The sequence below is a fragment of the Dreissena polymorpha genome, chromosome 5 (genome assembly GCF_020536995.1).
Source record: "Dreissena polymorpha isolate Duluth1 chromosome 5, UMN_Dpol_1.0, whole genome shotgun sequence".
Taxonomy (NCBI): Eukaryota; Metazoa; Mollusca; class Bivalvia; order Myida; family Dreissenidae; genus Dreissena; species Dreissena polymorpha.
In genome coordinates this window covers 46,839,448-46,866,277 of record NC_068359.1, presented here as the reverse complement: position 1 = coordinate 46,866,277, position 26,830 = coordinate 46,839,448, and the positions used below count along the sequence as shown (strand labels likewise).

At 36.5% G+C, this 26,830-nt stretch overlaps 1 protein-coding gene across 8 annotated transcripts in view; it reads left to right on the top strand.

Annotated features, from left to right (window-relative positions):
* Positions 1 to 26,830, top strand: part of LOC127880727 (centromere protein P-like) — a 128,699-nt gene that overhangs the window by 16,737 nt on the left and 85,132 nt on the right. Inside the window, exons 5-9 of one of the 8 annotated variants that reach the window (XM_052428094.1) lie at positions 14,407 to 14,495; positions 17,747 to 17,829; positions 22,339 to 22,500; positions 24,634 to 24,722; positions 25,240 to 25,554. The exons of 3 other annotated variants lie outside the window; for them this stretch is intronic. In XM_052428094.1, coding sequence (XP_052284054.1) covers positions 14,407 to 14,495; positions 17,747 to 17,829; positions 22,339 to 22,500; positions 24,634 to 24,722; positions 25,240 to 25,352 — 536 coding nt within the window. In that variant the 3' untranslated portion in view covers positions 25,353 to 25,554. Of the gene's footprint in view, positions 1 to 14,406; positions 14,496 to 17,746; positions 17,830 to 22,338; positions 22,501 to 24,633; positions 24,723 to 25,239; positions 25,555 to 26,830 lie in introns of those variants that run through there. 4 more of the 8 variants (XM_052428092.1, XM_052428088.1, XM_052428090.1 and 1 more) reach the window with 4 other exon arrangements.

The following is a 26,830-nucleotide window of genomic DNA, read 5'->3' as shown; positions in this document are numbered from 1 at the left end:
GATTTCCGAGTATTTTAATGTCCTAATATTGAATTTAAAGACCATGTGATGGTGAAATTTGAAAATCTGTCAATCGTTTAGGGACTAACTTGATCGCAGATTTATCGTTAGGTTGACATAATCAAAGGAAAGCCACTTCCTGTCAAGAAGCCATAAAACAACTCGCCGATGAAATAGGCTTCCTTTGTCTGACTCAACATGCTAAACCAATCGAGTAATAGCTCGTGCATATCTCAGCCTTTTGAATGATTTACTGAGAATGAAGGTGGAGTTAATGGTTAAGTGCTCTACCTGATGCGCTTATATTGACCGCGTGGTTCATGCATGTTCAGTACCAATTATTTGCAATCGTTATTACTCAGCATAAGCATTCAAACAATGAATACATTTGGCTGGCTTTCCATGAAATGTCAAGTAGTTCCGATCTACCAACTTCCTGTACATTAAAAAAAAGGCGAACGTTTGTGTTTACAAAATTCTCAAAACACATTTATAGTAAAAAAACAGAAACAGTGTTTTGTTGGATTATTGCTACAGTACACTCCACGCGTTTTCCCCAATTTCCCTCCATACTCCGCGGGTTTCGACCTGGAGGGAGATTAAGAAAATCCCGCTATACGCGGCGTTTGCATGATTTTGGACGCGGCGGTTAACGATCGGCAAAACTGATAAACCGACGCGGCGGCCCTCCGCGTTGGCAACGCGGGGGAAACTCCGCGTTTTACGAGATAACGATCAATTTAATTTTGTTGATTCCTGATTTTCAAATAAAATAACATTTATTACAAGTACATACATGTACATGTAGTATAATATTTACAATAAAAAAAACAACCAAGATAGATCGATCCCGACGTGGTTGTAGAAGTAGTTGTTGTTGTATAGAAAACTCGTTGATTTACGACACACAAAACGTCGTCTTTTAACTAATACTTACCAATTAATATAAACACAGTTTGCAACATTGTTTTTATTTTGATAATTTAATCCAAAGTTTTCATGTTAGCAGGTGATTTTCTATACTGAACATGTATACAAATGACCAAGGACCTTTAAAATCTCGCAAATCTGTGTGAATTGACAGTTTGCCGTAATTAAAGAAAAGCCGCTTCCTGTCTAAAGGCATTACTTACTCAAGTAAACACGTTCAACGAATGCATAAGGAATGGTTTTAATTGGCGGAACAAAGTCAATTCTCTGCTCGCTAATGCATTGATTTTCTCTTTGTTTGTAGGTTATTCCATTGATTGCTAAAAGGTGGTAACTATTGAGTTGATAATTGCATTTAATATTCACAGTTGTATTCTTGTTGCGTCGATATTCTAAACAATGTTTACCAGTAATTATGGACCAAATCGGCAGAGTGACATTCACACATGTTAATCCCTTTTGTCAAAACACCGCAGACAGCAGTCTACACAATAGGTCAGTAGACAAGCTTTGCGTGTTTTCATAACGTCAAACACTTTAAATCCAGTTCCGCACAGATGTCTTCTTTAATCCGTTTATAGTACAATTACAGTGTTAAAATAATTACTCTACTAAAATACCGTAACGTTAAAGATTCGGCGTGTTCGATTTGAAATTATTTTAGAGGAAATATCAACTTATTCGCGATATAATTTTGTAATAAATACCAAAGAAACTTTTAACCGAAATCAACAAAATTCAATGTTCGCTGCGCTACAAAGTTTGTATCACAAAATCAATACACGCTCGCTTTGAAGGAGTATACATTGTACCTTGACCTTGTACATTGCAGCATAATTTTCGCGCGCTTTTGTCGGGAAATCTAATGATAACTGTATATTGGAAGCATTTGTAAACGTCGTGTTAACAATTAAAAAATCGTAGTGTGTTTCGGATTACTAATTATTATTCTCATTTGGAAATTTTACGGAACATTTATTCTTGTGTCATATGTGTTATGATTTATATATTAATTTGTCAAATGTATTTTATAAGACTATTTCATATTGTAGACGTACCTGTGAATTAAAAAACATAATTTTTATACGTATTAATTTTCTATACAATTATCTTTTTTATACATGTACTACAGTATTTAAACAATTTATTATAACAATGTTTTTATTTTTGGCATGCCCAGTAGCACACTGCTAACGCGGCGTTGCGCGGCGATCACTGATAAGAACGGAAAGTGTCTGCATTTACCGACTAGCCTTAAGTAATACACGCCGCGGGAATTAGCGAACGCGGCGTAACGCCGAGCGTTTTATCGAGTTCACCTCGCTCTTCCAACGCCGCGTGAACACTTGCTAGCAGAAAAAAACCGCGGAGGGAGCGCGTTTTTTGGGGAAAACGCGTGGAGTGTACTGTAGTTATAAAATTGCAAGGTCATACTATGTTTAAATTCACTTATATCTGGATTATTTTATAAATATAATTTAAAGTTAAACAAGATAGTTGTGTCACAGAATCAGTATATGAATTTGAAAGTGAAGATGAATTTACTTAAGTCTGGATTCGTATTTGTTTTAAGGACCATTTTATTAAGAGATCACTTTTGGTTACTCCCTTTTGTGGTCTCTTTATACAAAATTGACTGTACCTACATGATAACATAAAATATTATCACTACTGTGGATATTAACAACACAAAGGGACTTTTATGAGATTATTATTAGATAATTCTTAAAATATTCATGTCTTTAATTCTCATCTGTAAATCCTAAACATGTTCTATGTATTGTAGTGTTTAAATGTGCATTGAGTCCTGCCGGTGACAGGATCTATGTTATCAACATCAACAAGTCCACTCTCCTTACACTGGCCACAGACGGCAGCCTGATATCTACCTTCACCGATCCTGAACTAAAAATTCCACGTGCTGTCCATGTCACTCCTGATGGACAAGTCCTTTGCTGTGCATACAATACTGTATTACAGGTGGATCATGAGGGTAAAAAGAAACTGGCAACTCTGGCTTCACAGAGAGATGGACTTCGCTTGCCAGCGTCTGTCTGCTACAACAGCAACATTCACCAGATCATTGTGGGATTGGGAAACAATAAAATCATTGTTATTGAATTGCAATAGCTCTTTCAATGGATGAAAACATCAATATAAACACGGTTATAAATGTAATTTCCAATTATTCTTTGAATGACATATTTAGTCATATCAGTTTATATATAGGTTAAGCACAGCATAATTATACATTTTCTTTTATTATAAACTATTTAATAATATATATTTTTATGCCCCCCTTCGAAGAAGAGGGGGTATATTGTTTTGCACATGTCGGTCGGTCCGTCAGAGGTCCGTCCACCAGATGGTTTCCGGATGATAACTCAAGAACGCTTAGGCCTAGGATCATGAAACTTCATAGGTACATTGATCATGACTGGCAGATGACCTCTTTTGATTTTCAGATCACTAGGTCAAAGGTCAAGGTCACAGTGACTCAAAATAGTAAAATGTTTTCCGGATGATAACTGAAGAATGCTTAGGCCTAGGATCATGAAACTTCATAGGTACATTGATCATGACTGGCAGATGATCCCTATTGATTTTCAGGTCACTAGGTCAAAGGTCAATGTCACAGTGACAAAAAACGTATTTACACAATGGCTGCCACTACAACTGACAGCCCATATGGGGGGCATGCATGTTTTACAAACAGCTCTTGTTAAATGGGTTGTTTTAATGCACCTTAGAGATTGTACCATTTAAAACGATCATGTATGACAATTTTCTAGTGCTGCAACAATACGCCAAAAACCGTATTGCAATATATTGTCAGTTCAAAAACCCGTATTGCAATATATCGCAATATATTGCTAACTTGTACCAAAATTATAACTTGCCAATTACCCGATAATCCCGTATATTACAGTTTTAAAGCAAATTTTGGTAAATATTTACTAAATACCGGTACATGTGCTCAAGAATAACAAGAAACACAAACATTCGCAACTTTTCTTAAGTATCAAATACATTTTGTCATTTGTAACTATTTAAAGGTGTGATGAAATAACGCCCAACCCGGGCGTTTTTTCCACTGAACACGCGTAATTCACCTGACGTGATGTTCCCATTTTTATACAACACAAAATACACCCATACTGTCCATGCGACGTTCTACATGTCTGTATAATTTTCGCTCGCTTTTTATTGAGACAAAGGATAAAGCACTTTTTATTTGACGCTTTAAATTTTTATTGTCGCATTAGCATTAAAATTTTGGAGCATATTTCCGAAATTTGGATTACAAATTTAATAATGCTCAATTCAGAATCGAACAAAACATTTACAGCTGTGCGCAATTAATTCAACGATAATCTGTTCAAAAGCATCGAACGAATGCTCCGATGTAACAACGTTACTCCGTATAATATACTTTTCAGAATGCTATTTTTACGAAAAAAAATATTTACACTGCTTTGTTTTGTTTACCTTGTTATCATTATTTCGGATGGCTTTTCTGGACGAAATGTGAATGAATTTTTGTAAATTTTTTGTACCGGTATGATGAAAATCGTATCGCAATACAATATGCTGATTGCGTATTGCGATATATACCGATATACCGGTATATTGTTGCAGCACTACAATTTTCTATGTTGATTCTGATTAGTTTTTGTGTGTGTTTTTTGTCAGGTATTGTTTGTCACTTAACAAATGTTATAATAAATATACATTTATTATGTTAAGTGAATGCATATATTCTAAATATGTTTCATTATCCTAAAGCAATTAGGAAAATTATGTTTCTGTCATTGATATATTGCTGTTTTTCAATAAAAATAATGGTATTTGTGCCATTTTTAGTTCATTGGCTTTAGCTAATCAACTATTGAACTACAAATCAGAAACACATCTGGCAGTCTATTGCATGCTTATCAAGGGGTAAAAATGCCTGGATGTGGGATGTTGGCAGACAAAATGGATCAGATAATTAAAGCATAATTTTCTAATTCTTAAAATTTGTCTCTAAGAAACTTTTTTGCGAAGATTTTCTTCTAAGAATGTTTCTAAGACGATTCTTAGTGAATTTTTCTAAGACCATTTTTAGTGAAAAACGTTCTTAGACAATAAAACAAATTTCATTTTGTAAAACAATTTTATTATTGGCAAAAGCAAGATAACTTTTACAATAGGTAATATGTTTAGCAACAGGTTATGTTAGTTAGCTTGGCACATGGTAGCGCATACCTTTACAAATCCTGACGACACTGGTTCAAATACAGGCAACGTCAGTTTTTTATTTGTTCAACTTTTATTGTTTTTGCCCTGTCTGTTGGTTTGTTTGTTGGTTGGTTTGCGTCAAACTTTAACATTTGCCATAATTTTTGCAATATTGAAGATAGCAACTTGATATTTGGCATGCATGTGTATCTCATGGAGCTGCACATTTTGAGTGATGAAAGGTCAAGGTAAAGGTCATCCTTCAAGGTCAAAGTTCAAATATACAAGTCAAAATCACTAAACTTTAACATTTGCCATGTCTTTTGCAATATTGCACATAGAAACTTCATATTTGGCATGCATTTGTATCTCATGAAACTGCACATTTTGAGTGGTGAAAGGTCAAGGTCATCCTTCAAGGTCAAAGGTCAAATATATGGGTAAAAATTGCTCATTTACTATACACTGTAACTTCGTAACAACTTCTCAAATGCATATGGAGCTGCACATTTTAATTTGTACAATATTAAGGTCAATGTCATCATGAAAGGTTTAAAGGTCATTTACAAAGGTCAATTTTCATTTTAAATATGCCAAAATGTCAGTACCACTTTATACAGATACTTAATATTTTAATGTGTTACTCATACAGCTGAAAGTATTAATCGAAACGCTTACATTGATCATGACTGGCAGATGACCCCTATTGATTTTCAGGTCACTAGGTCAAAGGTCAAGGTCACAATGACTAAACAGTAAAATGGTTTCCGGATGATAACTCAAGAATGCTTACGCGTAGGATCATGAAACTTCATAGGTACATGGATCATGAAGGGCAGATGACCCCTATTAATTTTCAGGTCACTAGGTCAAAGGTCAAGGTCAAAGTGACAAAAGTGACAAAAAACGTATTCACACAATGGCTGCTACTACAACTGACAGCCCATATGGGGGGCATGCATGTTTTACGAACAGCCCTTGTTTCCCATTCTTAATGAAACTGGCTCACAACATTTGTTCTTTTGATATCTCAAATGAAGTTGTTATTGATGATGATGATGATGATGATGATGAAGAGGAGGAGGAGGATCAGGATAATGATGATGATGATGATGATGATGATGATGATGATGATGATGATGATGATGATGATGATGATGATGGTGATGGTGATGATGAAGATGATGCTGATTATGATGACAATATTTCACAAACATGAACAATCACCATAATTTCTATTTATATATAATAACTCATTTATTCCCATTACTTATTAAATCAGCTCATTAGATAATATAAAAGTGATAAAACTAATAAAACAACACAAACTGTTTCATTTTAATCATATTTGACCTTGATTGCTTGAATCTCATAAATCTTTTTGTGCCATGGCATGTCCATCTTAAACATTTTACATTGCGAACACTGTCATAAGAGGCAATAATATTGAGCAATTTTCTTGAAACTTGGTCAGAACAATTTATATTAAATTTTGTTTATGTGATATAGTGGCTGCGTTCTATACTTGCCATGGGGGGTGAAAAACTAGGTCAGATATAAATTTTAAATACATTTATAACACTTTGAAAGTCACACAGTTTTGCTCAATCATTATGAAACTTGCAAAAGAAATTATTTTGTTATCTTGAGGTCAATGTCAAGTTTGAAAATGGTTCCAGTCGGTTCAAAACATTACTGCCAGAGGTTGGGGCCAGTATATCTTGTAGGACTACAGTGAAACATCGTGAAAATGAACAAATCCCATTTTTACCCAATTATCATGAAAGCCAATCATAACTTTTGTTTTTATATATATTGAAGATACCAACTTGATATTTGACATGCATGTGTATCTCATGGAGCCACACATTTTGAGTGGTGAAAGGTCAAGGTCATCCTTCAAGGTCAAAATAAAAAAAAATTATAAAAAATTCAAAGCGGCGCAGAAGGGGACATAGTGTTTCTGACAAACACATTTTTCAATATTGAAGATAGCAACTTGATATTTGGCATGCATATGTATCTCATGAAGCTGCACATTTTGAGTGGTGGAAATTCAAGGTCAAGGTCATCCTTCAAGGTAAAAAAAAATGTTTTTGTTTCAAAGCGGCGTTCTCATAAAGCTGCACATTTTGAGTGGTGGAAGTTCAAGGTTAAGGTCATCCTTCAAGGTCAAAGTCATCCTTCAAGGTCAAAGGTATTTTTTTTTTTCAAAGCTGCACATTTTGAGTGGTGGAAGTTCAAGGTCAAGGTCATCCTTCAAGGTCAAGGTCATCCTTCAAGGTCAAAGGTCAAAAAAATATTAAAAAATCAAAGCAGCGTTCTCATGAAGCTGCACATTTTGAGTGGTGGAAGTTCACGGTCAAGGTCATTCTTCAAGGTCAAGGTCATCCTTCAAGGTCAAAGGTAAAATAAAATCAAATCAAAGCAGCGTTTTCATGAAGCTGCACATTTTGAGTGGTGGAAGCTCAAGGTCAAGGTCATCCTTCAAGGTCAAGGTCATTCTTCAAGGTCAAAGGTCAATTATTATTTTTTAATTTTCAAAGCGGTGTTCTCATGAAGCTGCACATTTTGAGTGGTGGAAGTTCAAGGTCAAGGTCATCCTTCAAGGTCAAAGTCATCCTTCAAGGTCAAAGGTAAAAAACCCCACTTTTTTTGCAAAGCGGCGTTCTCATGAAGCTGCAAATTTTGAGCGGTGGAAGTTCAAGGTCAAGGTCATCCTTCAAGGTCAAAGGTAAAAATAAATAAATTTCAAAGCGGCGCAGAAGGGGACATTCTGTTTCCGACAAACACATTTCTTGTTGTTCAGAGGGAAAACACCCCATCTCGATTTGACATCAAATAGAAACATATCCCACTGACTTTATAACATCATGCTACAAATGTTCCAAGAGGGTGCTGTAATTTTTTTTCCCACTAAGAAAAATTTGTAGGGAGTAAAGTTGAGATATAGAGCTGCATTGAAAAAATAAAGAAAAGTAATAAAGTGTATAAAACAGCGAGAAATACCTGTCACGGCATGAACGTCACCTTCTTGACCATCAAATAATTACCCCCTCTGTGATTGAAACCCTTGACAAATTACCATTGGCAAATTTTGTTTGTTGAGGGGGGGGGGGAGGGGGGGGGGGGTGGATGGATACACGTTATACATTTTACAAACAAACATGTCTTGGACAATTGGGAGACTCTACCATTTACCCAGCATTTTGGGTTTTTATCTTGCAAAGTGAACAAAAAGAAAATACTCAATTATGACAAAACAGGATACCATGACAAAAATATTTAAAGGGACCTTTTCACAGATTTTGGCATGTCTTAGAGTTTAACATTAAATGCTTTAAATTGATCAATGTAAACATTTGAACTTAATAGTTGTATTAAAAACCAAGAGTACAATTAAAGAAAGAAAAAAAGTGATCTTCAATTGGACTGGAACCACTGACCCTTGGAGTAAAAGTCTAGCACCTTAAACACTCGGAAATAAGTGCTGACACAGTGAGTGTTGTTGTTTTAGCTTTTGTGATCGCCTTTTGTCCATTGTGCTTCGTGCGGCGTCAACATTTGCTTTGTTAACACTCTAGAGGCCACATTTATTATCCAATCTTCATGAAATTTGGTCTGAAGATTGGCCTCAATAATATCTTGGATGAGTTCAAAAATGGTTAAGTTTGCTTGAAAAACATGGCTGCCAAGGGGCGGGGCATTTTTCCTTATATGCAGGCTATATATGGCTATAGTAAAATCTTGTTAACACTCTAGAGGCCACATTTATTGTCCGATCGTCATGGAATCTGGTCAGAAGATTCATACCAATAATATCTTATTAAGTTAAAAAATGATGCTGGTTGGTTGAAAAACATGGCTGCCAGGGGGCGGGGCATTTTTCTTTATATGGCTTTAGTAAAACCTTGTTAACACTCCAGAGGCCACATTTATTTTCCGATCTTCATGAAACTTGGTTAGAAGATTTGTCCCAAGGATATCTTGGATGAGTTCCAAAATGGTTTTGGTTGCTTTAAAAACATGGCCACCATGGGGCGGGGCATTTTTCCTTATATGGCTACATATGGCTATAGTAAAACCTTGTTAAGACTCTAGAGGCCACATTTATTGTCCAATCTTCATGAAATTTGGTCAGAAGATTGGTCTCAATGATATCTTGGATGAGTTTGAAAATGGTTACGTTTGCTTCAAAAACATTGCTGCCAAGGGGAGGGGCATTTTTTCCTATATGGCTATAGTAAAATCTTGTTAACACTCTAGAGGCCACATTTATTGTCCGATCTTCATGAGATGAGTTTGAAAATGGTTGCGTTTGCTTGAAAAACATGGCTGCCAAGGGGCGGGGCATTTTTCCTTATATGGCTATACTTGTATATGGCTATAGTAAAATCTGGTTAACACTATAGGGGCCACATTTATTGTCCAATCTTCATTAAACTTGGTCAGAAGATTCATCCTAACAATATCTTGGATGAGTGAAAAAATGATGCCGGTTGGTTGAAAAACATGGCCGCCAGGGGGCGGGGCATTTTTCCTTATATGGCTATATATGGCTTTAGTAAAACATTGTTAACACTCTAGAGGCCACACATATTGTCCAATCTTCATGAAATTTGGTCAGAAGATTGGTCTCAATGATATCTTGGATGAGTTCGAAAATGGTTACGTTTGCTTCAAAAACATTGCTGCCAAGGGGAGGGGCATTTTTTCCTATATGGCTATAGTAAAATCTTGTTAACACTCTAGAGGCCACATTTATTGTCCGATCTTCATGAAACTTGGTCAGAAGATTCAACCCAATAATATCTTGGATGAGTTCAAAACTGATGCCGGTTGGTTGAAAAACATGGCCGCCAGGGGGCGGGGCATTTTTCCTTATATGGCTATAGTAAAACCTTGTTAACACTCTAGAGGCCACATATATTTTCTGATCTTGATGAAACTTGGTCAGAAAATTTGTCCCAATGATTGCTTAGATTTGTTCAAAAATCGTCTCAGTTGTTTTAAAAACATGGCCACCAGGGGGCGGGGCATTTTTCCTAATATGGCTTTATATTGCTTTAATAAAACCTTATTAACACTTTAGAGTTCACATTTATTGTCCAGTCATCATAAAACTTGGTCAGATGATTTGTCCCAATGATATCTTGGATGAGTTTAAAAATGGTTCTGGTTGGTGGAAAATCATGGCCGCCAAGGGGGTGTGTCATTTTTTCTTATAAGCTATAGGAAAACCTTGTTAACACTCTAGAAGCCATAATTATTGTCCGATCATCATGAAACATTGTCAGGAAATTTTTCCTAATGATATCTTGGACAAGTTCGAAAATGGTTCCAGTTGCTTGAAAAATATGGCCACCAGGGGGCTGGGCATTTTTCCTTATATGGCTTCATGAATCTTCATGAAACTTTGTCAGAATACTTGTTTAAATGATATCTTGGATGTGTATGAAAATGGTTCTGGTCTGTAGAAAAATGTGGCTGCCAGGGTGTTCACTAGTCATGAAAGTTGGTAAGAACATATTGTTCTTAAGACATCTTGGGCTGCACAGAACAGGTCAGTTCTTTTGAATCTCAGGTGAGCGACTTTGGGCCTTTCAGGCCCTCTTGTATAAGTTATATTAGCAATCTTTGTAATTTCACAAAATATTACGATAACAACGGAACTAACCAAGTAATTCAATCATTTCGTGTTAGTAACGCTTTTCAATTTTCACATTTTTAAATTGTCAAAAGATGCATATCATGGATATTTCAGAGCATGGTAAATGTTCAGTATAACTGTTTCCTCGCAAATATCATAACTACAATGAAAAAATGTGAATGTGAAACATATGTTTTCAATTTTGTCAATTTACCAAAATGTGACAAAGTCCATTTAAAGTGAAATCATTTTTATGCTCCCCACAAAAAAATTTTGGGGGAGCATATTATATATAAGTCGCCGCTTCGTCTGTCCGTCCGTGTGTGCGTTTTCCGTCCGTGCACAATTTTTGTCCGGGCTATTTCTCAGCAACTAATGACCAGAATTTGATGAAACTTTATGGGAAGCTTCACTACCAAGAGGAGATGTGCATATTATCAGCGGGTTCTGGTCGGATGATTTTTCACAGAGTTATGGCCCTTTGAAATTTTACATTAACCGTACATATAGTGCCATTCTTGTCCGGGCTATTTCTCAGCAACTAATGACCGGAATTCAATGAAACTTTATGGGAAGCTTCACTACCAAGAGGAGATGTGCATATTATCAGCAGGTTCTGGTTGGATGATTTTTCACAGAGTTACGGCCTTTTGAAATTTTCCATTAACTGTACATATATAGTGCTATTCTTGTCCGGGCTATTTCTCAGCAACTAATGACCGGAATTCAATGAAACTTTATAAGAAGCTTCACTACCAAGAGGAGATGTGCATATTATCAGCGGGTTCTGGTCGGATGATTTTTAGCTCATCTATTTTTTGAAAAAAAATTATGAGCTATTGTCATCACCTCGGCGTCGGCGTTGGCGTTGGCGTTGGCGTTGGCGTTGGCGTTGGCGTCGGCGTCCGGTTAAGTTTTGCGTTTAGGTCCACTTTTCTCAGAAAGTATCAATGCTATTGCATTCAAACTTGGTACACTTACTTACTATCATGAGGGGACTGGGCAGGCAAAGTTAGATAACTCTGGCGTGCATTTTGACAGAATTATGTGCCCTTTTTATACTTAAAAAATTGAAAATTTTGGTTAAGTTTTGCGTTTAGTTCCACTTTTCTCAGTAAGTATCAATGCTATTGCATTCAAACTTGGTACACTTACTTACTATCATGAGGGGACTGGGCAGGCAAATTTAGATAACTCTGGCATGCATTTTGACAGAATTATGTGCCCTTTTTATACTTAGAAAATTGACAATTTTGGTTAAGTTTTGTGTTTAGGTCCATTTTATTCCTTAAGCATTAAAGCTATTGCTTTCATACTTGCAACACTTACTAACTATCATAAGGGGACTGTGCAGGCAAAGTAATGTAACTCTGACTGGCATTTTGACAGAATTATGTGCCCTTTTTATACTTAGAAAATTGAAAATTTGATTAAGTTTTGTGTTTAGGTCCACTTTATTCCTACAGTATCAAAGCTATTGCTTTCATACTTGCAAGATTTATGAACTATCATAAGGGGACCGTGCAGGCAAAGTTATGTAACTCTGACTGGCATTTGAACGGAATTATGGGCCCTTTATACTTAGAAAATTGAAAATTTGGTTAAGATTTATGTTTTGGTCCACTTTACCCCTAAAGTATCATAGATATTGCTTTCATACTTGGAACACTCACAAACTATCATAAGGGTACAGTAAAAGGACAAGTTGCATAACTCTGGTTGTCATTGTTACGGAATTATGGCCCTTTTTTGACTTAGTAACTTTTAATATATGGTTAAATTTTGTGTTTCGATCCACTTTACTTCTTAAGTATCAAGGCTATTGCTTTCAAACTTCAAATACTTACATGCTATCATGAGGTTACTGTACCTGGCAACTTTAATTTTACTTTGACCTTTGAATGACCTTGACTCTCAAGGTCAAATTATTAAATTTTGCTAAAATTGCCATAACTTCTTTATTTATGATTAGATTTGATTGATACTTTGATGAAACTACTCTTACCTGACATACCACAATAGACTCCACCCAAACCATCCCCCGTGCCGTCCCCCTCCCCCCCTCCCCCCTCCCCCCCTCCCCCCCCCCTATTTTTTTTTTTTTTTTTTTTTTTTTTTTTTTTAAGATCATCTCACAAATGACCACCACACCCTCACACTATACCCCCCCCCCCCACCCCACCCCCCCCCCCCCTAATTTTTTTTTTTTTTTTTTTTTTTTTTTTTTTTTTAAGATCATCTCACAAATTACCACCACACCCTCACACTATACCCCCCCCCCATTTTTTTTTTAAAAATGGTTATGTTTGAAATACCGTCCAACCATCGCACCCAAACCCCCCCCCCCATCGCCCCCCCCCCAACCCCCCCCCCCCCCCCCCCCCCCCCCCCCCCCGGATTTTTTTTTTTTTTTTTTTTTTTTTTCGCTTTTTTGGAAGATAATGTAATAAATGTCCACAACCCCACACTATACACCCCTCTTCACTCCACTCCTCCCTCCTTTGTGATTGAAAATGAGAGTCCCTTCACCTTTAAAAAGAAAATAGATGAGCGGTCTGCACCCGCAAGGCGGTGCTCTTGTTCACAGAGTTATGGCCCTTTGAAATTTTCCATTAACTGTACATATAGTGCAATTCTTGTTCGGGCTATTTCTCAGCAACTAATGACTGGAATTCAATGAAACTGTATGAGAAGCTTCACTACCAAGAGGAGATGTGCATATTATCAGCGGGTTCTGGTCGTATGATTTTTCACAGAGTTATGGCCCTTAGAAATTTTATTAAAAAAAATTCTTGTCCCCCCAACTACTGTGCCCTCAAGACGTTTCCTTTTATCTGCATATATAGTGCAATATTGTGACAAAAAAAACTTTGGGGAGCATCACTCGTCTATGACGGTTTCTTGTTCTGTACATGTCTAATTCATTTTTTGTATGCATAAAGCAGTGGCACTGTCTGTCAATCAGTCATTCCATTTTCTGGACTTTTTTTCCTAAACGCTGTCAGATATGGACCATATATTTGGTGTGCAAATCTACCTACAACACTTACAGAAGAAGTGTGAGTTTCATTCAAGCCCATGACATACAGATGAAAAGTGTGTTTCGTTCTGGTTAATTTATTTTTTGCGAAGTTATGGGCCTTGGACTTAGTCATTTTTTCTATAATAACCATTTTCCGGAGTTTTTTTACAAAATGCTTTCAGATATTTAGCTGATTTTTGGTATGTGAGTCTACCTACATGACTTACAGAATGAAGTGTGACTTTTTGTTCTGGTCCATTGATTTTTGGCAAAGTTATGGGCCTTGGACTTAACAATTTTCTCGAAAATAGCTGCTTCCTTGCTTCAAAACGCAGTAGGGGGCATGGTGTTTCATAAACACAGCTCTTGTTTCAGTATACTGTAGGCTTTTAATGCTGTCAAGCATACATAAATAATTTTGAATTGAAGTGTTCATGTTTAGAATAGACTTCCTTGTATATCATAATAGCCATATGAGTTGTCCTGGATTAGCTTGAAGACTTCACATTCTGATCCATTTAGACACATCATGCATTTGCATTTAGCCTGATTTTTCCACAACATGCTTCTCACCTATCTGTAGATGGACTGACTGTGAATATCCGGAAGACCATCGAAGGACGATACAGGGATGTACAGTTTCAGTTGAAGTTTCTCATGCAAGAGTCACTGGTGAGCAATATATTTACCGGTATCCCGGAAAAGCAACCTTTTGGAAAAAAGCCAATAATCTGCTGGTACAAATAAAGCAGACCCATTTATAATCCTTTCAAAATCACAAACCTTATCACCGTTATTATTTAACTCAAGCTATCATTGGGTGATACAATGGACCAGCGTTGTTTGTACCGAGGGATAAGTGGGGTTTTCTAAACTCGAGTGAATTTCGGGATCAGTCTATTGGAAGTGAACATTCATTCAGGCAATACAAGCTTGGTGTATTTTTCATTCAGTTCGAGCATGTTATTCCAGTTTAACATATGAAGGCAGCTTTTTTTCCTTCTTTGTAAAGAATCTGTAAAAGGCACTTTCCCAATGGAGGAAAAACAACAAAATTACCAAATGCTGTCAGAAAAATTCCCAAAAGGAAGGAAAGTTGCGTAAATTTTGTTGCAAAAGCACATTATCTGCAAGTGAAAACAATAAATGAGCACTGAAACTAAACATTTTAGCAAATAGGTATGGACAAGAATATCCGGATGGGATTGTGCAATTAAGTACCAAAATATTAAAAATACCCATAATTCCATATCTTAAGATTTCACAACGCAAATTTCCAAATTTCAGGGGGTTTCAGCATATTTTTATGCCCCCTTTTGAAGAAAAGGGTGCATATAGTGATCGGACTGTCCGTCCATCTGTTCGTCTGTCTGTCCGTCTGTCTTTCCGTCACTCTTTGCGCTTAGGTTTCGAAAAATGCTCATAAGTTCTATGTCTCTTGAGATATAACCTTCATATTTGGTATGCATGTGTATATGGACGAGGCCTTTCCATACGCACAAAAATTTTCACCCCTGTGACCTTGACCTTGAACTTAGGGTCCGCATTTAGGTTTCGAAATCTGCGTTTAAGTTTCTAAAAATGCTCAACTTCTTTCCAAGCATTAATAGGGGGCATTTGTCATCCTATGGTGACAGCTCTTGTTTAAGAATTGACACAGTACTGGTACTTTTTCTTATTGGGTAAAAAATCACTGGAAGGGATGTTGGGCCCTGACAGAGTAGGCTTAGTAAAGGTCTCCTGATCTCTTGGTAGTAAAAATAGTTACATATTAGGGGAACCTTAATGTTGCATATTTGGGTGGTCTTACAGGTGTCTGTTTGATATAATGAATAAATTTTTTATGCCCCCTTTCGAAGAAAAGGAGGTATATAGATGATCGGACAGTCTGTCTGTCCGTCTGTCTGTCCGTCCGTCTTTGCGTCACACTTTGCATTAAGGTTTCGAAAAATGCTCATAACTTCTATGTCCCTTGAGATATAACCTTCATATTTGGTATGCATGTGTATATGGACAAAGCCTTTCCATACGCACAACATATTTTACCCCTGTGACCTTGACCTTGAACTTAGGGTCCATGTTAAGGTTTCGAAATCTGTGTTAAGGTTTCTAAAAATGCTCATAACTTCTAAGTCCCTTGAGATATAACCTTCATATTTGGTATGCATGTGTATATGGACAAGGCCTTTCTATACGAACACAAATTTTGACCCCTGTGACCTTGACCTTGAAGTTAGGGTCCGCGTTTAGGTTTCGAAATCTGCGTTTACGTTTAGAAAAATGCTCATAACTTCTATGTCCCTTGAGATATAACCTTCATATTTGGTATGCATTTGTATATGGACAAGGCCTTTCCATAGGCACACATTTTTCTACCCCTGTGACCTTGACCTTGAACTTAGGGTCAGCGTTTAGGTTTCGAAATCTGCGTTTAGGTTTCGAAAAATGCTCATAACGTCTATGTCCCTTGAGATATAACCTTCATATTTGGTATGCATGTGTATATGGACAAGGCCTTTCCATACGCACAAAAATTTTTACCCCTGTGACCTTGACCTTGAACTTAGGGTCCGCGTTTAGGTTTGAAATTTGCGTTTAGGTTTTGAAAAATGCTCATAACTTCTATGTCCCTTGAGATATAACCTTCATATTTGGTATGCATGTGTATATGGACAAGGCCTTTCCATATACACAAAAATTTTGACCCCTGTGACCTTGACCTTGAAGTTAGGGTCCGCGTTTAGGTTTCGAAATCTGCGTTTAGGTTTTGAAAAATGCTCATGACTTCTATGTCCCTTGAGATGTAAAATTCAAATTTGGTATGCATGTGTATACGGACAAGGCCGTTCCATACCTACACAAATTTTAACCCCTGTGACTTTGACCTTGTTGTTAGGGTCCGCGTTTAGGTTTTGAAATCTGCGTTTAGGTTTCGAAAAAAGCTCATAACTTCTATCAAGCGTTTATAGGGGGCATAAGTCATCCTATGGTGACAGCTCTTGTTTTCAGATCATTTAATATTACCGTGATAAATATTTTCATTCTTAAAAATCAGCAACAATATTTCTTTCCTAATATTCACATAATTTAGGGTGTGTGAAGAAAAGCTATTCAATTCAATTATTGTTTAATATGCTTTTGCGAATTCTATTTGTATCATTGTTTTACATTTTTATTTTTCTGGGGTTTGTTAATATACATTTTCTATTAGCTAGACACCATCAAATGATAAAATAGATAAGCATGTCAAGCATAATGTCAGTGACTTTCTTGGTGTTAAGGGCAATAAGTATTATCTAGTTTTGAATTATTTAGTTTGTAGTATCTTTATACAATGCCACTTTGGATATTACAATCCAAAATATTATTACTTTCTAAGATTAGTTAAAGCCACATAAATACTCAAAATCAACGAATATTTCGTAAAATATTTCGTAAAATTAAGTTTACCCATAACAAATCAGTGTTTCTCATAGAAATAGCCAATTCACATGAAATATATTGTAACACATCAAATAAAAAAACACAAGCATTTTGTTTCTCATTAAATCAATGTTACCAGACCACATCTAGCATTTAAATTTTTGCTTTTGCTATAAGGAACACTGATTTTGTATACGTTAACTTTATTTCATGAAATATTTTACAAAATATTTGTTGATTTTAACCCTTTCAGTGCGGGAACCGAATTTTAAAGGCCTTTGCAAACAGTTTGGATCCAGATGAGACACCACAGAAATGTGGCGTCTCATCAGGATCCAAACTGTTTGCTATTCTGATAGTATTCTTTGAAAAAAATAGAAGAAAATGCTAATTTTAGAAATTCTGCAGACGACATTTTAGCAGACGACAAATTTCCCAGCATGCAAAGGGTTAAGTATTTATGTGGCTTTAAACAAGCTGGATATGGTTCTCAATGCCAGGACACGGGAGAGAGCCATGTGACAGATCTTTCGATCGCAGCATCTGATGTCTTCACCACTGACCTGATGGAGCATATTGAAAGGTTGTAACTGGATTAACCCTTTCCCACTTATAGCAAAGTGAAAATTGGTATATGCTAACAGCATAAAACCAGAACAGCCTGCGAGTAATTCGCAGTCTGTTCAGGTTGTATGCTGTTTGCTGCTCATCAGTAGCTAAGGGTTGGAAATGAAGCCTTTAAAACTTGAATTGAGTAACAAAATTATTAAATTAAATTTAACTTTCTAAGGGACTTCAAATGTATCAAAATATTTAAGGGTTGGAAATGAAGCCTTTAAAACTTGAATTGAGTAACAAAGGTATTAAATTAAATTTAACTGTCTAAGGGACTTCAAATGTATCAAAATAGCTAAGGGTTGGAAATGATGCCTTTAAAACTTGAATTGAGTAACAAAGGTATTAAATTAAATTTAACTGTCTAAGGGACTTAGATAAATCTATCAAAATACACATCTATTAAATTAAATTTAACTGTCTAAGGGACTTCGAATGTATCAAAATACACATCTAAGTGGTTAAGGGTTAAATGATCAGTAAAGCTTAAAGTAAAGTGCTTAGCAATTGTTATTGTTTGTGTATTACCTGTAATCATGAATTATTAATGATGATTGATAAACTACCATGTCAAAACAAACAAGGGCTGTTTGTAAAACATGCACGCCCCCCATATTGGCTGTCAGTTGTAGTGGCAGCCATTGTGTGAATACGTTTTTAGCTCATCTATTTTTTGAAAAAAAAATGAGCTATTGTCATCACCTTGGCCTCGGCGTTGGTGTTGGCCTCGGTTAAGTTTTGAGTTTAGGTACACTTTTCTCATAAAGTATCAATGCTATTGCATTCAAACTTGGTACACTTACTTACTATCATGAGGGGACTGGGCGGGCAAAGTAAGATAATTCTGGCTTGCATTTTGACAGAATTATGTGCCCTTTTTATACTTAGATAATTGAAAATTTTGGTTAATTTTTGTGTTCAGGTCCATTTTATTCCTTAAGTATCAAAGCTACATGTATTGCTTTCATACTTGCAACACTTACTAACTATCATAAGGGGACTGTGCAGGCAAAGTTATGTAACTCTGACTGGCATTTTGAAAGAATTATGTGCCCTTTTTATACTTAGAAAATTGAAAATTTGGTTAAGTTTTGTGTTTAGGTCCACTTTTTTCCTAAAGTATCAAAGCCATTGCTTTCATACTTGCAACACTTACTAACTATCGTAAGGGGACTGTGCAGGCAAAGTTATGTAACTCTGACTGGCATTTTGACGGAATTATGTGCCCTTTTTATACTTAGAAAATTGAAAATTTGGCGTTATCATAAAGCTGCACATTTTGTGTGGTGGAAGTTCAAGGTCATCCTTCAAGGTCAAGGTCATCCTTCAAGGTCAAAGGTCAAAAAATTAATATTTCAAAGCGGCCTTCTCATAAAGCTGCACATTTTGAGTGGTGGAAATGCAAGGTCAAGGTCATCCTTCAAGGTCAAAGGTAAAAAATAAATAAATAAATAATTTAAAAGCGGCGCAATAGGGGGCATTGTGTTTTTGACAAACACATCTCTTATTTTTTTCAAACATGGTTAAAAAACACAAATATTTATTTTTATTATTTTATTTTTGAAATACCGTCCAACCATCCCACCCAAGAATCTTTTTTGTTTTGCATTTTTTTTGCATTTTTGGAAGAAAATGTAATAAATGACCACACCCTCACAGTATACACCCCTCTCCAATTCACCCCGCCATTCTTTGTGATTGAAATTGAGATAGGTCCCTACACCTTTAAAAAGAAAAATAGATGAGCGGTCTGCACCCGCAAGGCGGTGCTCTTGTTTGTCACTGTGACCTTGACCTTTGACCTAGTTACCTGAAAATCAATGGGGGTCATCTGCCAGTCATTATCAATGTACCTATAAAGTTTCATGATCCTAGGCGTAAGCATTCTTGAGTTATCATCCGGAAACCATTTTACTGGTTCGAGTCACCGTAAGAGCTGCAACAATTCACCAACAGGTCGATTCGATTTCGATTTTAGACACTCTGATACCGATTTTTTCGATTCGATTCATCTTCAAACCTAGTTTTATCATATATTCACTCTTATGCCTCAAAATTAACATTTCTGTTCAAATGTGATTTCAATAAAACACATAAAAAAGAATAGCAAATTAGGACTCAATTTTAATAGAAAAACTTCTTACGAGAAGATTGTGTTGATTACACAATAATATAAAAAATAAATAAATAATCATAAGAACGTACCTGGAATCAGTTGAATGGTAGGACTATCACTATTATACTTTTACCCAAAACCGCTATAAGCATGTCTACCATTGTGCCATGGCAGCATGATCACCTGTTACCTGTAGGACAAATCACATTCTCTAATAAACTTAACAAAACTCCAACAGAAATAGAACTACTTTTCTGGCTGGCGACTTGAGTAGTTGCACTTGTGCGACCTCTTAGTCTTGCTAGATCAACGTTATGTTTGCGTTTGACATGTTGCATTAGATTAGATGTTGAGCCGGACTTAGCGTACGCCACATCAGTGAAGCACAGTTTACACTTTGCTTTATCGGTAGGGCTACCATCCCGAAACCCAAAATACTGCCACACTTTTGATTTTAGCTTCATAGGCGCATCTGATAATTTCAACAACTTGTTCAGCCATTTTGACGCTTTTTCCGAAAGTAGACCGTAACAGGCTTATTGATTGGATGACTAAAGTAATAAGCAACCAATCGCGCGGGTCGTAATTACAGGTAAAGATAAAACCTACACCTTCCCGTATCAATAGTCAGAATACAGCGCGCTTTACGTATTCTATGTATATATATATGTATTTAGGTTAAAGAATCGAATCGAATTTGGTAGGTTTGGTATCGTTATCAAATCGAAGCATTTCGAATAGATTTTTGATGAATCAGATCGAATCGTTGCAGCTCTAGTCACCGTGACCTTGACCTTTGACCTATTGACCTGAAAATCAATATGGGTCATCTGTGAGTCATGATCAATGTACCTATGAAGTTTCATGATCCTAGGCGTATGCTTTCCTGAGTTATCATCCAGAAACCATTTTACTGTGTCAAGTCACTGTGACCTTGACGGTTGACCTAGTGACCTGAAAATCAATAGGGGTCATCTGCGAGTCATGATCAATATACCTATGAAGTTTCATGATCCTAGGTGTAAGCGTTCTTGAGTTATCATCCAGAAACAATTTTACTGGTTTGAGTCACCGTGACCTTGACCTTTGACCTAGTGACCTGAAAATCAATAGGACTCATCTGCGAGTCATGATGAATGTACCTATGAAGTTTCATGATCCTAGGCATAAGCGTTCTTGAGTTATCATTCGGAAACCATTTTACTGGTTTGAGTCACCGTGACCTTGACCTTTGACCTAGTGACCTGAAAATCAATAGGGGTCATCTGTGAGTCATGATCAATGTACCTTTGAAGTTTCATGATCCTAGGCGTAAGCGTTCTTTAGTTATCATCCGGAAACTATTTTACTGGTTCAAGTCACCGTGACCTTGACCTTTTACCTAGTGACCTGAAAATCAATAGGGGTCATCTGCGAGTCATGATCAATGTACCTATGAAGTTTCATGATCCTAGGCGTAAGCGTTCTTGAGTTATCATCCGGAAACCATTTTTCTGTGTCGAGTTACTGTGACCTTGACCTTTGACCTAGTGACCTGAAAATCAATAGGGGTCATGATCTGCAAGTCATGATCAATGTACTTAAGAAGTTTCATGATCCTAGGTGTAAGCGTTCTTTAGTTATCATCCGGAAACCATTTTAATGGTTCTAGTCACCTTGACCTTTTACCAAGTGACCTGAAAATCAATAGGGGTCATCTGCGAGTCATGATCAATATACCTATGAAGTTTCATGATCCTAGGCGTAAGCGTTCTTGAGTTATCATCCGGAAACCATTCGGTGGACGGACGGACGGACCGATATTTGCAAAACAATATACCCCCTCTTCTTCGAAGGGGGGCATAAAAAGAAAAAGGAAAACCACGAAATAATACCCCTGTTATTTGTTTATTAAATCTTTAGTGATATATCAAACAGCAGAATGGGCTTTACTTTAAAAAAAATATCTTTAACAATATTCTTTTTATGCTCCCCCAAAATTTATTTTGGGGGGAGCATATAGTCGCTGCTTCATCTGTCCGTCTGTGTGTCCGTCCGTCCATGCACAATTTTTGTCCGGGCTATTTCTCAGCAACTAATGACCGGAATTCAATGAAACTTTATGGGAAGCTTCACTTCCAAGAGGAGATGTGCATATTATCAGCGGGTTCTGGTCGGATGATTTTTCACAGAGTTATGGCCCTTTGAAATTTTCTAAAAAAAAATCTTGTCCCCCCAACTACTGTGCCCTCAAGACTTTTTCTTTTATCTGAATATATAGTGCAATATTGTGACAAAAAAAACCTTTGGGGAGCATCACCCGTCTCCGACGGTTTCTTGTTTGTTTTTGTTAAATAAATATTCATCTACCTGTCCATTCAGAATGTCGGCCCAGGGTAACGTCCAGGGTTTTCTGCACCTTGTGAAAGGTTATAGTCGCTGGACAGAGGCTAAAACACAGACTTTCAAGCACTTCACCGCAGAATACCCGAATATAGTGATGCAAGTGGACACCAACCTGTTGAATATCAAGGCAAACAACTGGTAGGGTGTTTTTTTTAGTATAAACGTATTTATTCAAAGGCTTATTGAAATGCTCTTCAGTCTATTTCCTGGGTAAAACTAGTACTTGGTGTCAGAGCTCCAGATAAGGATTTAGTCTAAAGGGTACATGTATTTCACCCCCAGATATTATTGTTAAAGCGTATTTTACTCCTTTGTTTCAGCCATAAAGGGTATTTAGGAATATATAGGGGTATTTTCCATCGAAAACTGACTGGCGTGTTTAATCTAGAAATATTATTATTAGTTATTTATATTTTAAATGCGAACAGAATGAATTTAAAATGACGATATGAACAGACTTTCTTTAAAAATATTCCCGCAGGATCTGCTGGTCGCTTAAAACGTCCCTTTTTGATCCACAAACATGATGGGCCGCCATTTTTATTACAAGTTGACTGACTTTTGATTCAAAGGTTAGCTTACACTAAAAAGTCAACTTGTTTATTGGTTAAACGAGTTACGCACTTTAATCGATTTAAAATACTTACCAAGATTTGTATTACGTTTTGTTACGTACTGGGCCGATTTTTAATGTGTTTTTTTATTTTTTCAATGCGTATATACGCCTCTTATCTGGAGCTCTGCTTGGTGTCTTTTGAGGAGATCTAGAGAACCCTCCTTCAGTGAGATCAAACCCACAATATCCCAGTCGCAAGATGTACACCGTATACACTAAACTATGGCGACTTATATTTTTCTAATTCCTGATTTCTCCCTTTGCGAGTACTAGTGTTTTATATGGCTGTTTAAAATTACTTGTTATCTATAAAAAAAATCACAAAGCTTTCTTATATTTTTAAAGAAAGTTTTAATATAATGGGGTTAAATTGAGTTGTTATGTTATTATGTTTAAAATTATTTAACAATGTTAACGTCATAATAATAAAAATAAACTCTATAATGGTACTTTATATTGTTTGGTTTAAGAAGAATGAGGTCCAGTAAAATCTGGTGAGGTCCGGTAAATTTTTAAAGTTATCGGACCTCATGACCGGTAAGAATTTTCTCATGGGTCGGTATACTGGGAACATATCCGGCTGGTGGGTGTAGGAAAACAATGTCTGCTCAATATTTCTAAATTGTTAAATCCAACTCATCAAAATATCTTAGTACAGATTTACATCTACTCTAACTTATTATGAATATCTTAATACATTACAATGTTTCCACTAAATATCCCAATGTGATTTCCTGCTAACATTCTGATGTCATCTCAGAAAACTTCAATGTGATGGCATCAAAAGGCGCAGGAAACCGTTATTAAGTGCTGGTCACAGAATAATACACATCCAGACTGAAACAAGTCCTTGTACAGAAATTTCAAATATTTGGGAAATTTTGGGAAAAATCCAATTTCCGGATTGGGAATATTTTCACGAAAAAAGTCCACTGATTTGGGATTTGTTTTTAAATATAACTCTTTATAATATTCAATTATAAGAACAACATAAAAACAAACAGTTAAATACTTTTAAGATGTATTTTGAATAAAATTAAGATATATTAATAATTAGACACTTATTTATTTATTTTTCCAATTTGGAATTTTTTAACAATTTTGCTTTGGGAATAGGTCAGTTTAACAGGCATGTAGATACAGCTGGAAAAGGCCTGTCAAACATGTTTTGTAAGCGCTAGTTAACAAGTGACATGGCAGGAAAAACAATTAATAAAGAATTTCAAGGCATAAACCACAGATAAGATAACAGTCTGTTCTTTTCAGTTACTCAAACATTTAAAACCTAGATTCTGTAGCTATGTGTGTAACTGAGGAAAGTGACCATAATTATTGTCAGTTCATGTCACATGTGCTTTATAATTAATGTATTTAACAAATAAACTGATTTATGCAGCGATCTGAGAAAACAGGCTTTAATGCACATGGGTAGTGTTGTCCCAGATTAGCCCGTGCAGTCCTTACAGTCTAATCAGGGACAACACTTTCCGTCTGAACTTGATTTATACTAAGAGGAGACTTCCTCAAACAAAAAATACAACGAAAGCGGAAAGTGACTTCTGATTAACCTTTGCAAACTGTACAGGCTTATCCTGGATAACAGTTTACACACATGCATTAAGCCCCGTATTCCCACAATAAGGCTCATATTTTAGTACCCTGGTGTTAACCTGGAATCTCGAGGTGGAGGGTGAGAGCTCGGTGGTCCCAGACATACGACTGGAAGTGGTAGTACCAGAGTCTGGTAAGCACAAGGCTGTAGTGTGCGCAGTCTAGGAAATTAAGATGGCGGCACTGCGTAAAGTATAGGGGATAAGTTTGAATCTATTTTAGCATCATTTGCATCGAAAGCCTTAGGCTTAATGAAACTCTCTCGAGTCAGTTTTTTGTGCATGACCAGCATAAGTCGCCTCTTACCTTGTCTCTAGGCGGAAACCTTACCCAACATCGCTGCGGTGACCTCTGAAGTATAGGATATTGATGGTCTTATCAGGCCTATTTCAAGACTGGGTTTGAAACCGTAGATTTTCAGGCATATAAATGCAGTAAAACTAATAAATGGGAGCACAAATTAGAATGTCAACTCTTGGGAAAAATGCATTATTTATTGATTTGTGATGATTTTTTTACCTATACCTGTATAGTTAATGATTTTAAATAGGTAGAATTACATCTTTCACTTTTTTTAAAGGTGGATTTTTCAATTGTATGAGTTTAGAAAATGTGGATAGAAATAAATACATCTAAATACCTTTTTTCAGTGCAAGAAAAACAAAAAGACTTCCTTGAAAGTGTGGATGAGAATTTCCAGCTGATGCTGCAAAGGCTTGGAATTGAGGCTTCTATTAATAGCTTAATTGAAACAGTGAAATGAAGTATGAGAACCATTTCAAATTAAGACTATATTTCAAATTCAAATCAGCTACTTCAACCTGAAATTTGTCAGAGCCATCCTGCTGAAGTAATCAAAAGTTTTAAAGTAAGAAAGCAATCAGAATCTAATGGCTGAATAGTCCTCAATGTTTGAAGTTTGACATAAAGGCAGCAGCTTAAAGTTCATAGTTGTATAGTTCAAGTTTGTTATCCCCCGCCAGAGGCGGAGGGATATTGTTTTGGCGTTGTCCGTCCGTCCGGCTGTCCGTCCGTCCGGCACTTTTGTGTCCGGAGCCATATCTTGGAAGTTCTTTGGTGGATTTCATTTAAACTTGGTATGAGTATATATATGCATAAGAGGATGATGCACGCAAAATGGCATTGTACACCATGTGTTAAAAACAGACTTATGGCCCTTTGTATCTTGAAAAAATGCTTTTTAGTGTCCGGAGCCATATCTTGGAAGTTCTTTGGCGGATTTCATTGAAACTTGGTATGAGTATATATATGCATAAGAGGATGATGCACGCCAAATGGCATTGTACACCATCTGTTAAAAACAGACTTATGGCCCTTTGTATCTTGAAAAAATGCTTTTTACTATAGGCACTTTTGTGTCCGGAGCCATATCTTGGAAGTGCTTTGGCGGATTTCATTTAAACTTGGTATGAGTATATATATGCATAAGAGGATGATGCACGCCAAATGGCATTGTACACCATCTGTTAAAAACAGACTTATGGCCCTTTGTATCTTGAAAAAATGCTTTTTACTATAGGCATTTTTGTGTCCGGAGCCATATCTTGGAAGCGCTTTGGCAGATTTCTTTGAAACTTGGTATTGTGAAGGCTTAAGAACCTTCCTTTGTCTTACTTTTGTGTTATTGTCCTCCGTCCGTCCATCTATCATTATGTTCAACCGTCCAATTTGCACCCATCCTCAAACAAAGCATATGTTGCGGGGGATACCTTGGGCCTTTCAGGCCCTTTTGTTTGTTTTATTATGCCGCACTTTCGAAACAAGCCATGTATATTGATTTGCACATGTCTATCGGTCAGTAGGTCTGTTGGTAGGAAGGTCAGTCGATTGGCCATTTTGTTTCTGTATGATATCTATGAGAAGTCTTATACCTGCAACAATGCATATAAAAATGATGGTGACTTGGACGGAAAGAAGGATGGGTATTGATTTTTAGGTCAAAAGGTCAAGGTGACGGGGTTGTCACGTTTATTTGTTTTCGCACAATATCTTGATAATGCTTTGACCTTAGATCAAGCATATTTGCATAGTGGTTACTTCTGCTAAATGAAGGAAGCCTATTGATTTAAAGTTCATCAGGTCAAAGGTTAATGTCAATGATTTCTTGGTAATGCATTGACCTTAGATCAAGCTTATTTATAGTGGTTACTTCTGCTAAAGTAAGGAAGCCTATTGATAATGAGGTCATCAGGTCAGAGGTTAATGTCAATGTGTCTTTTA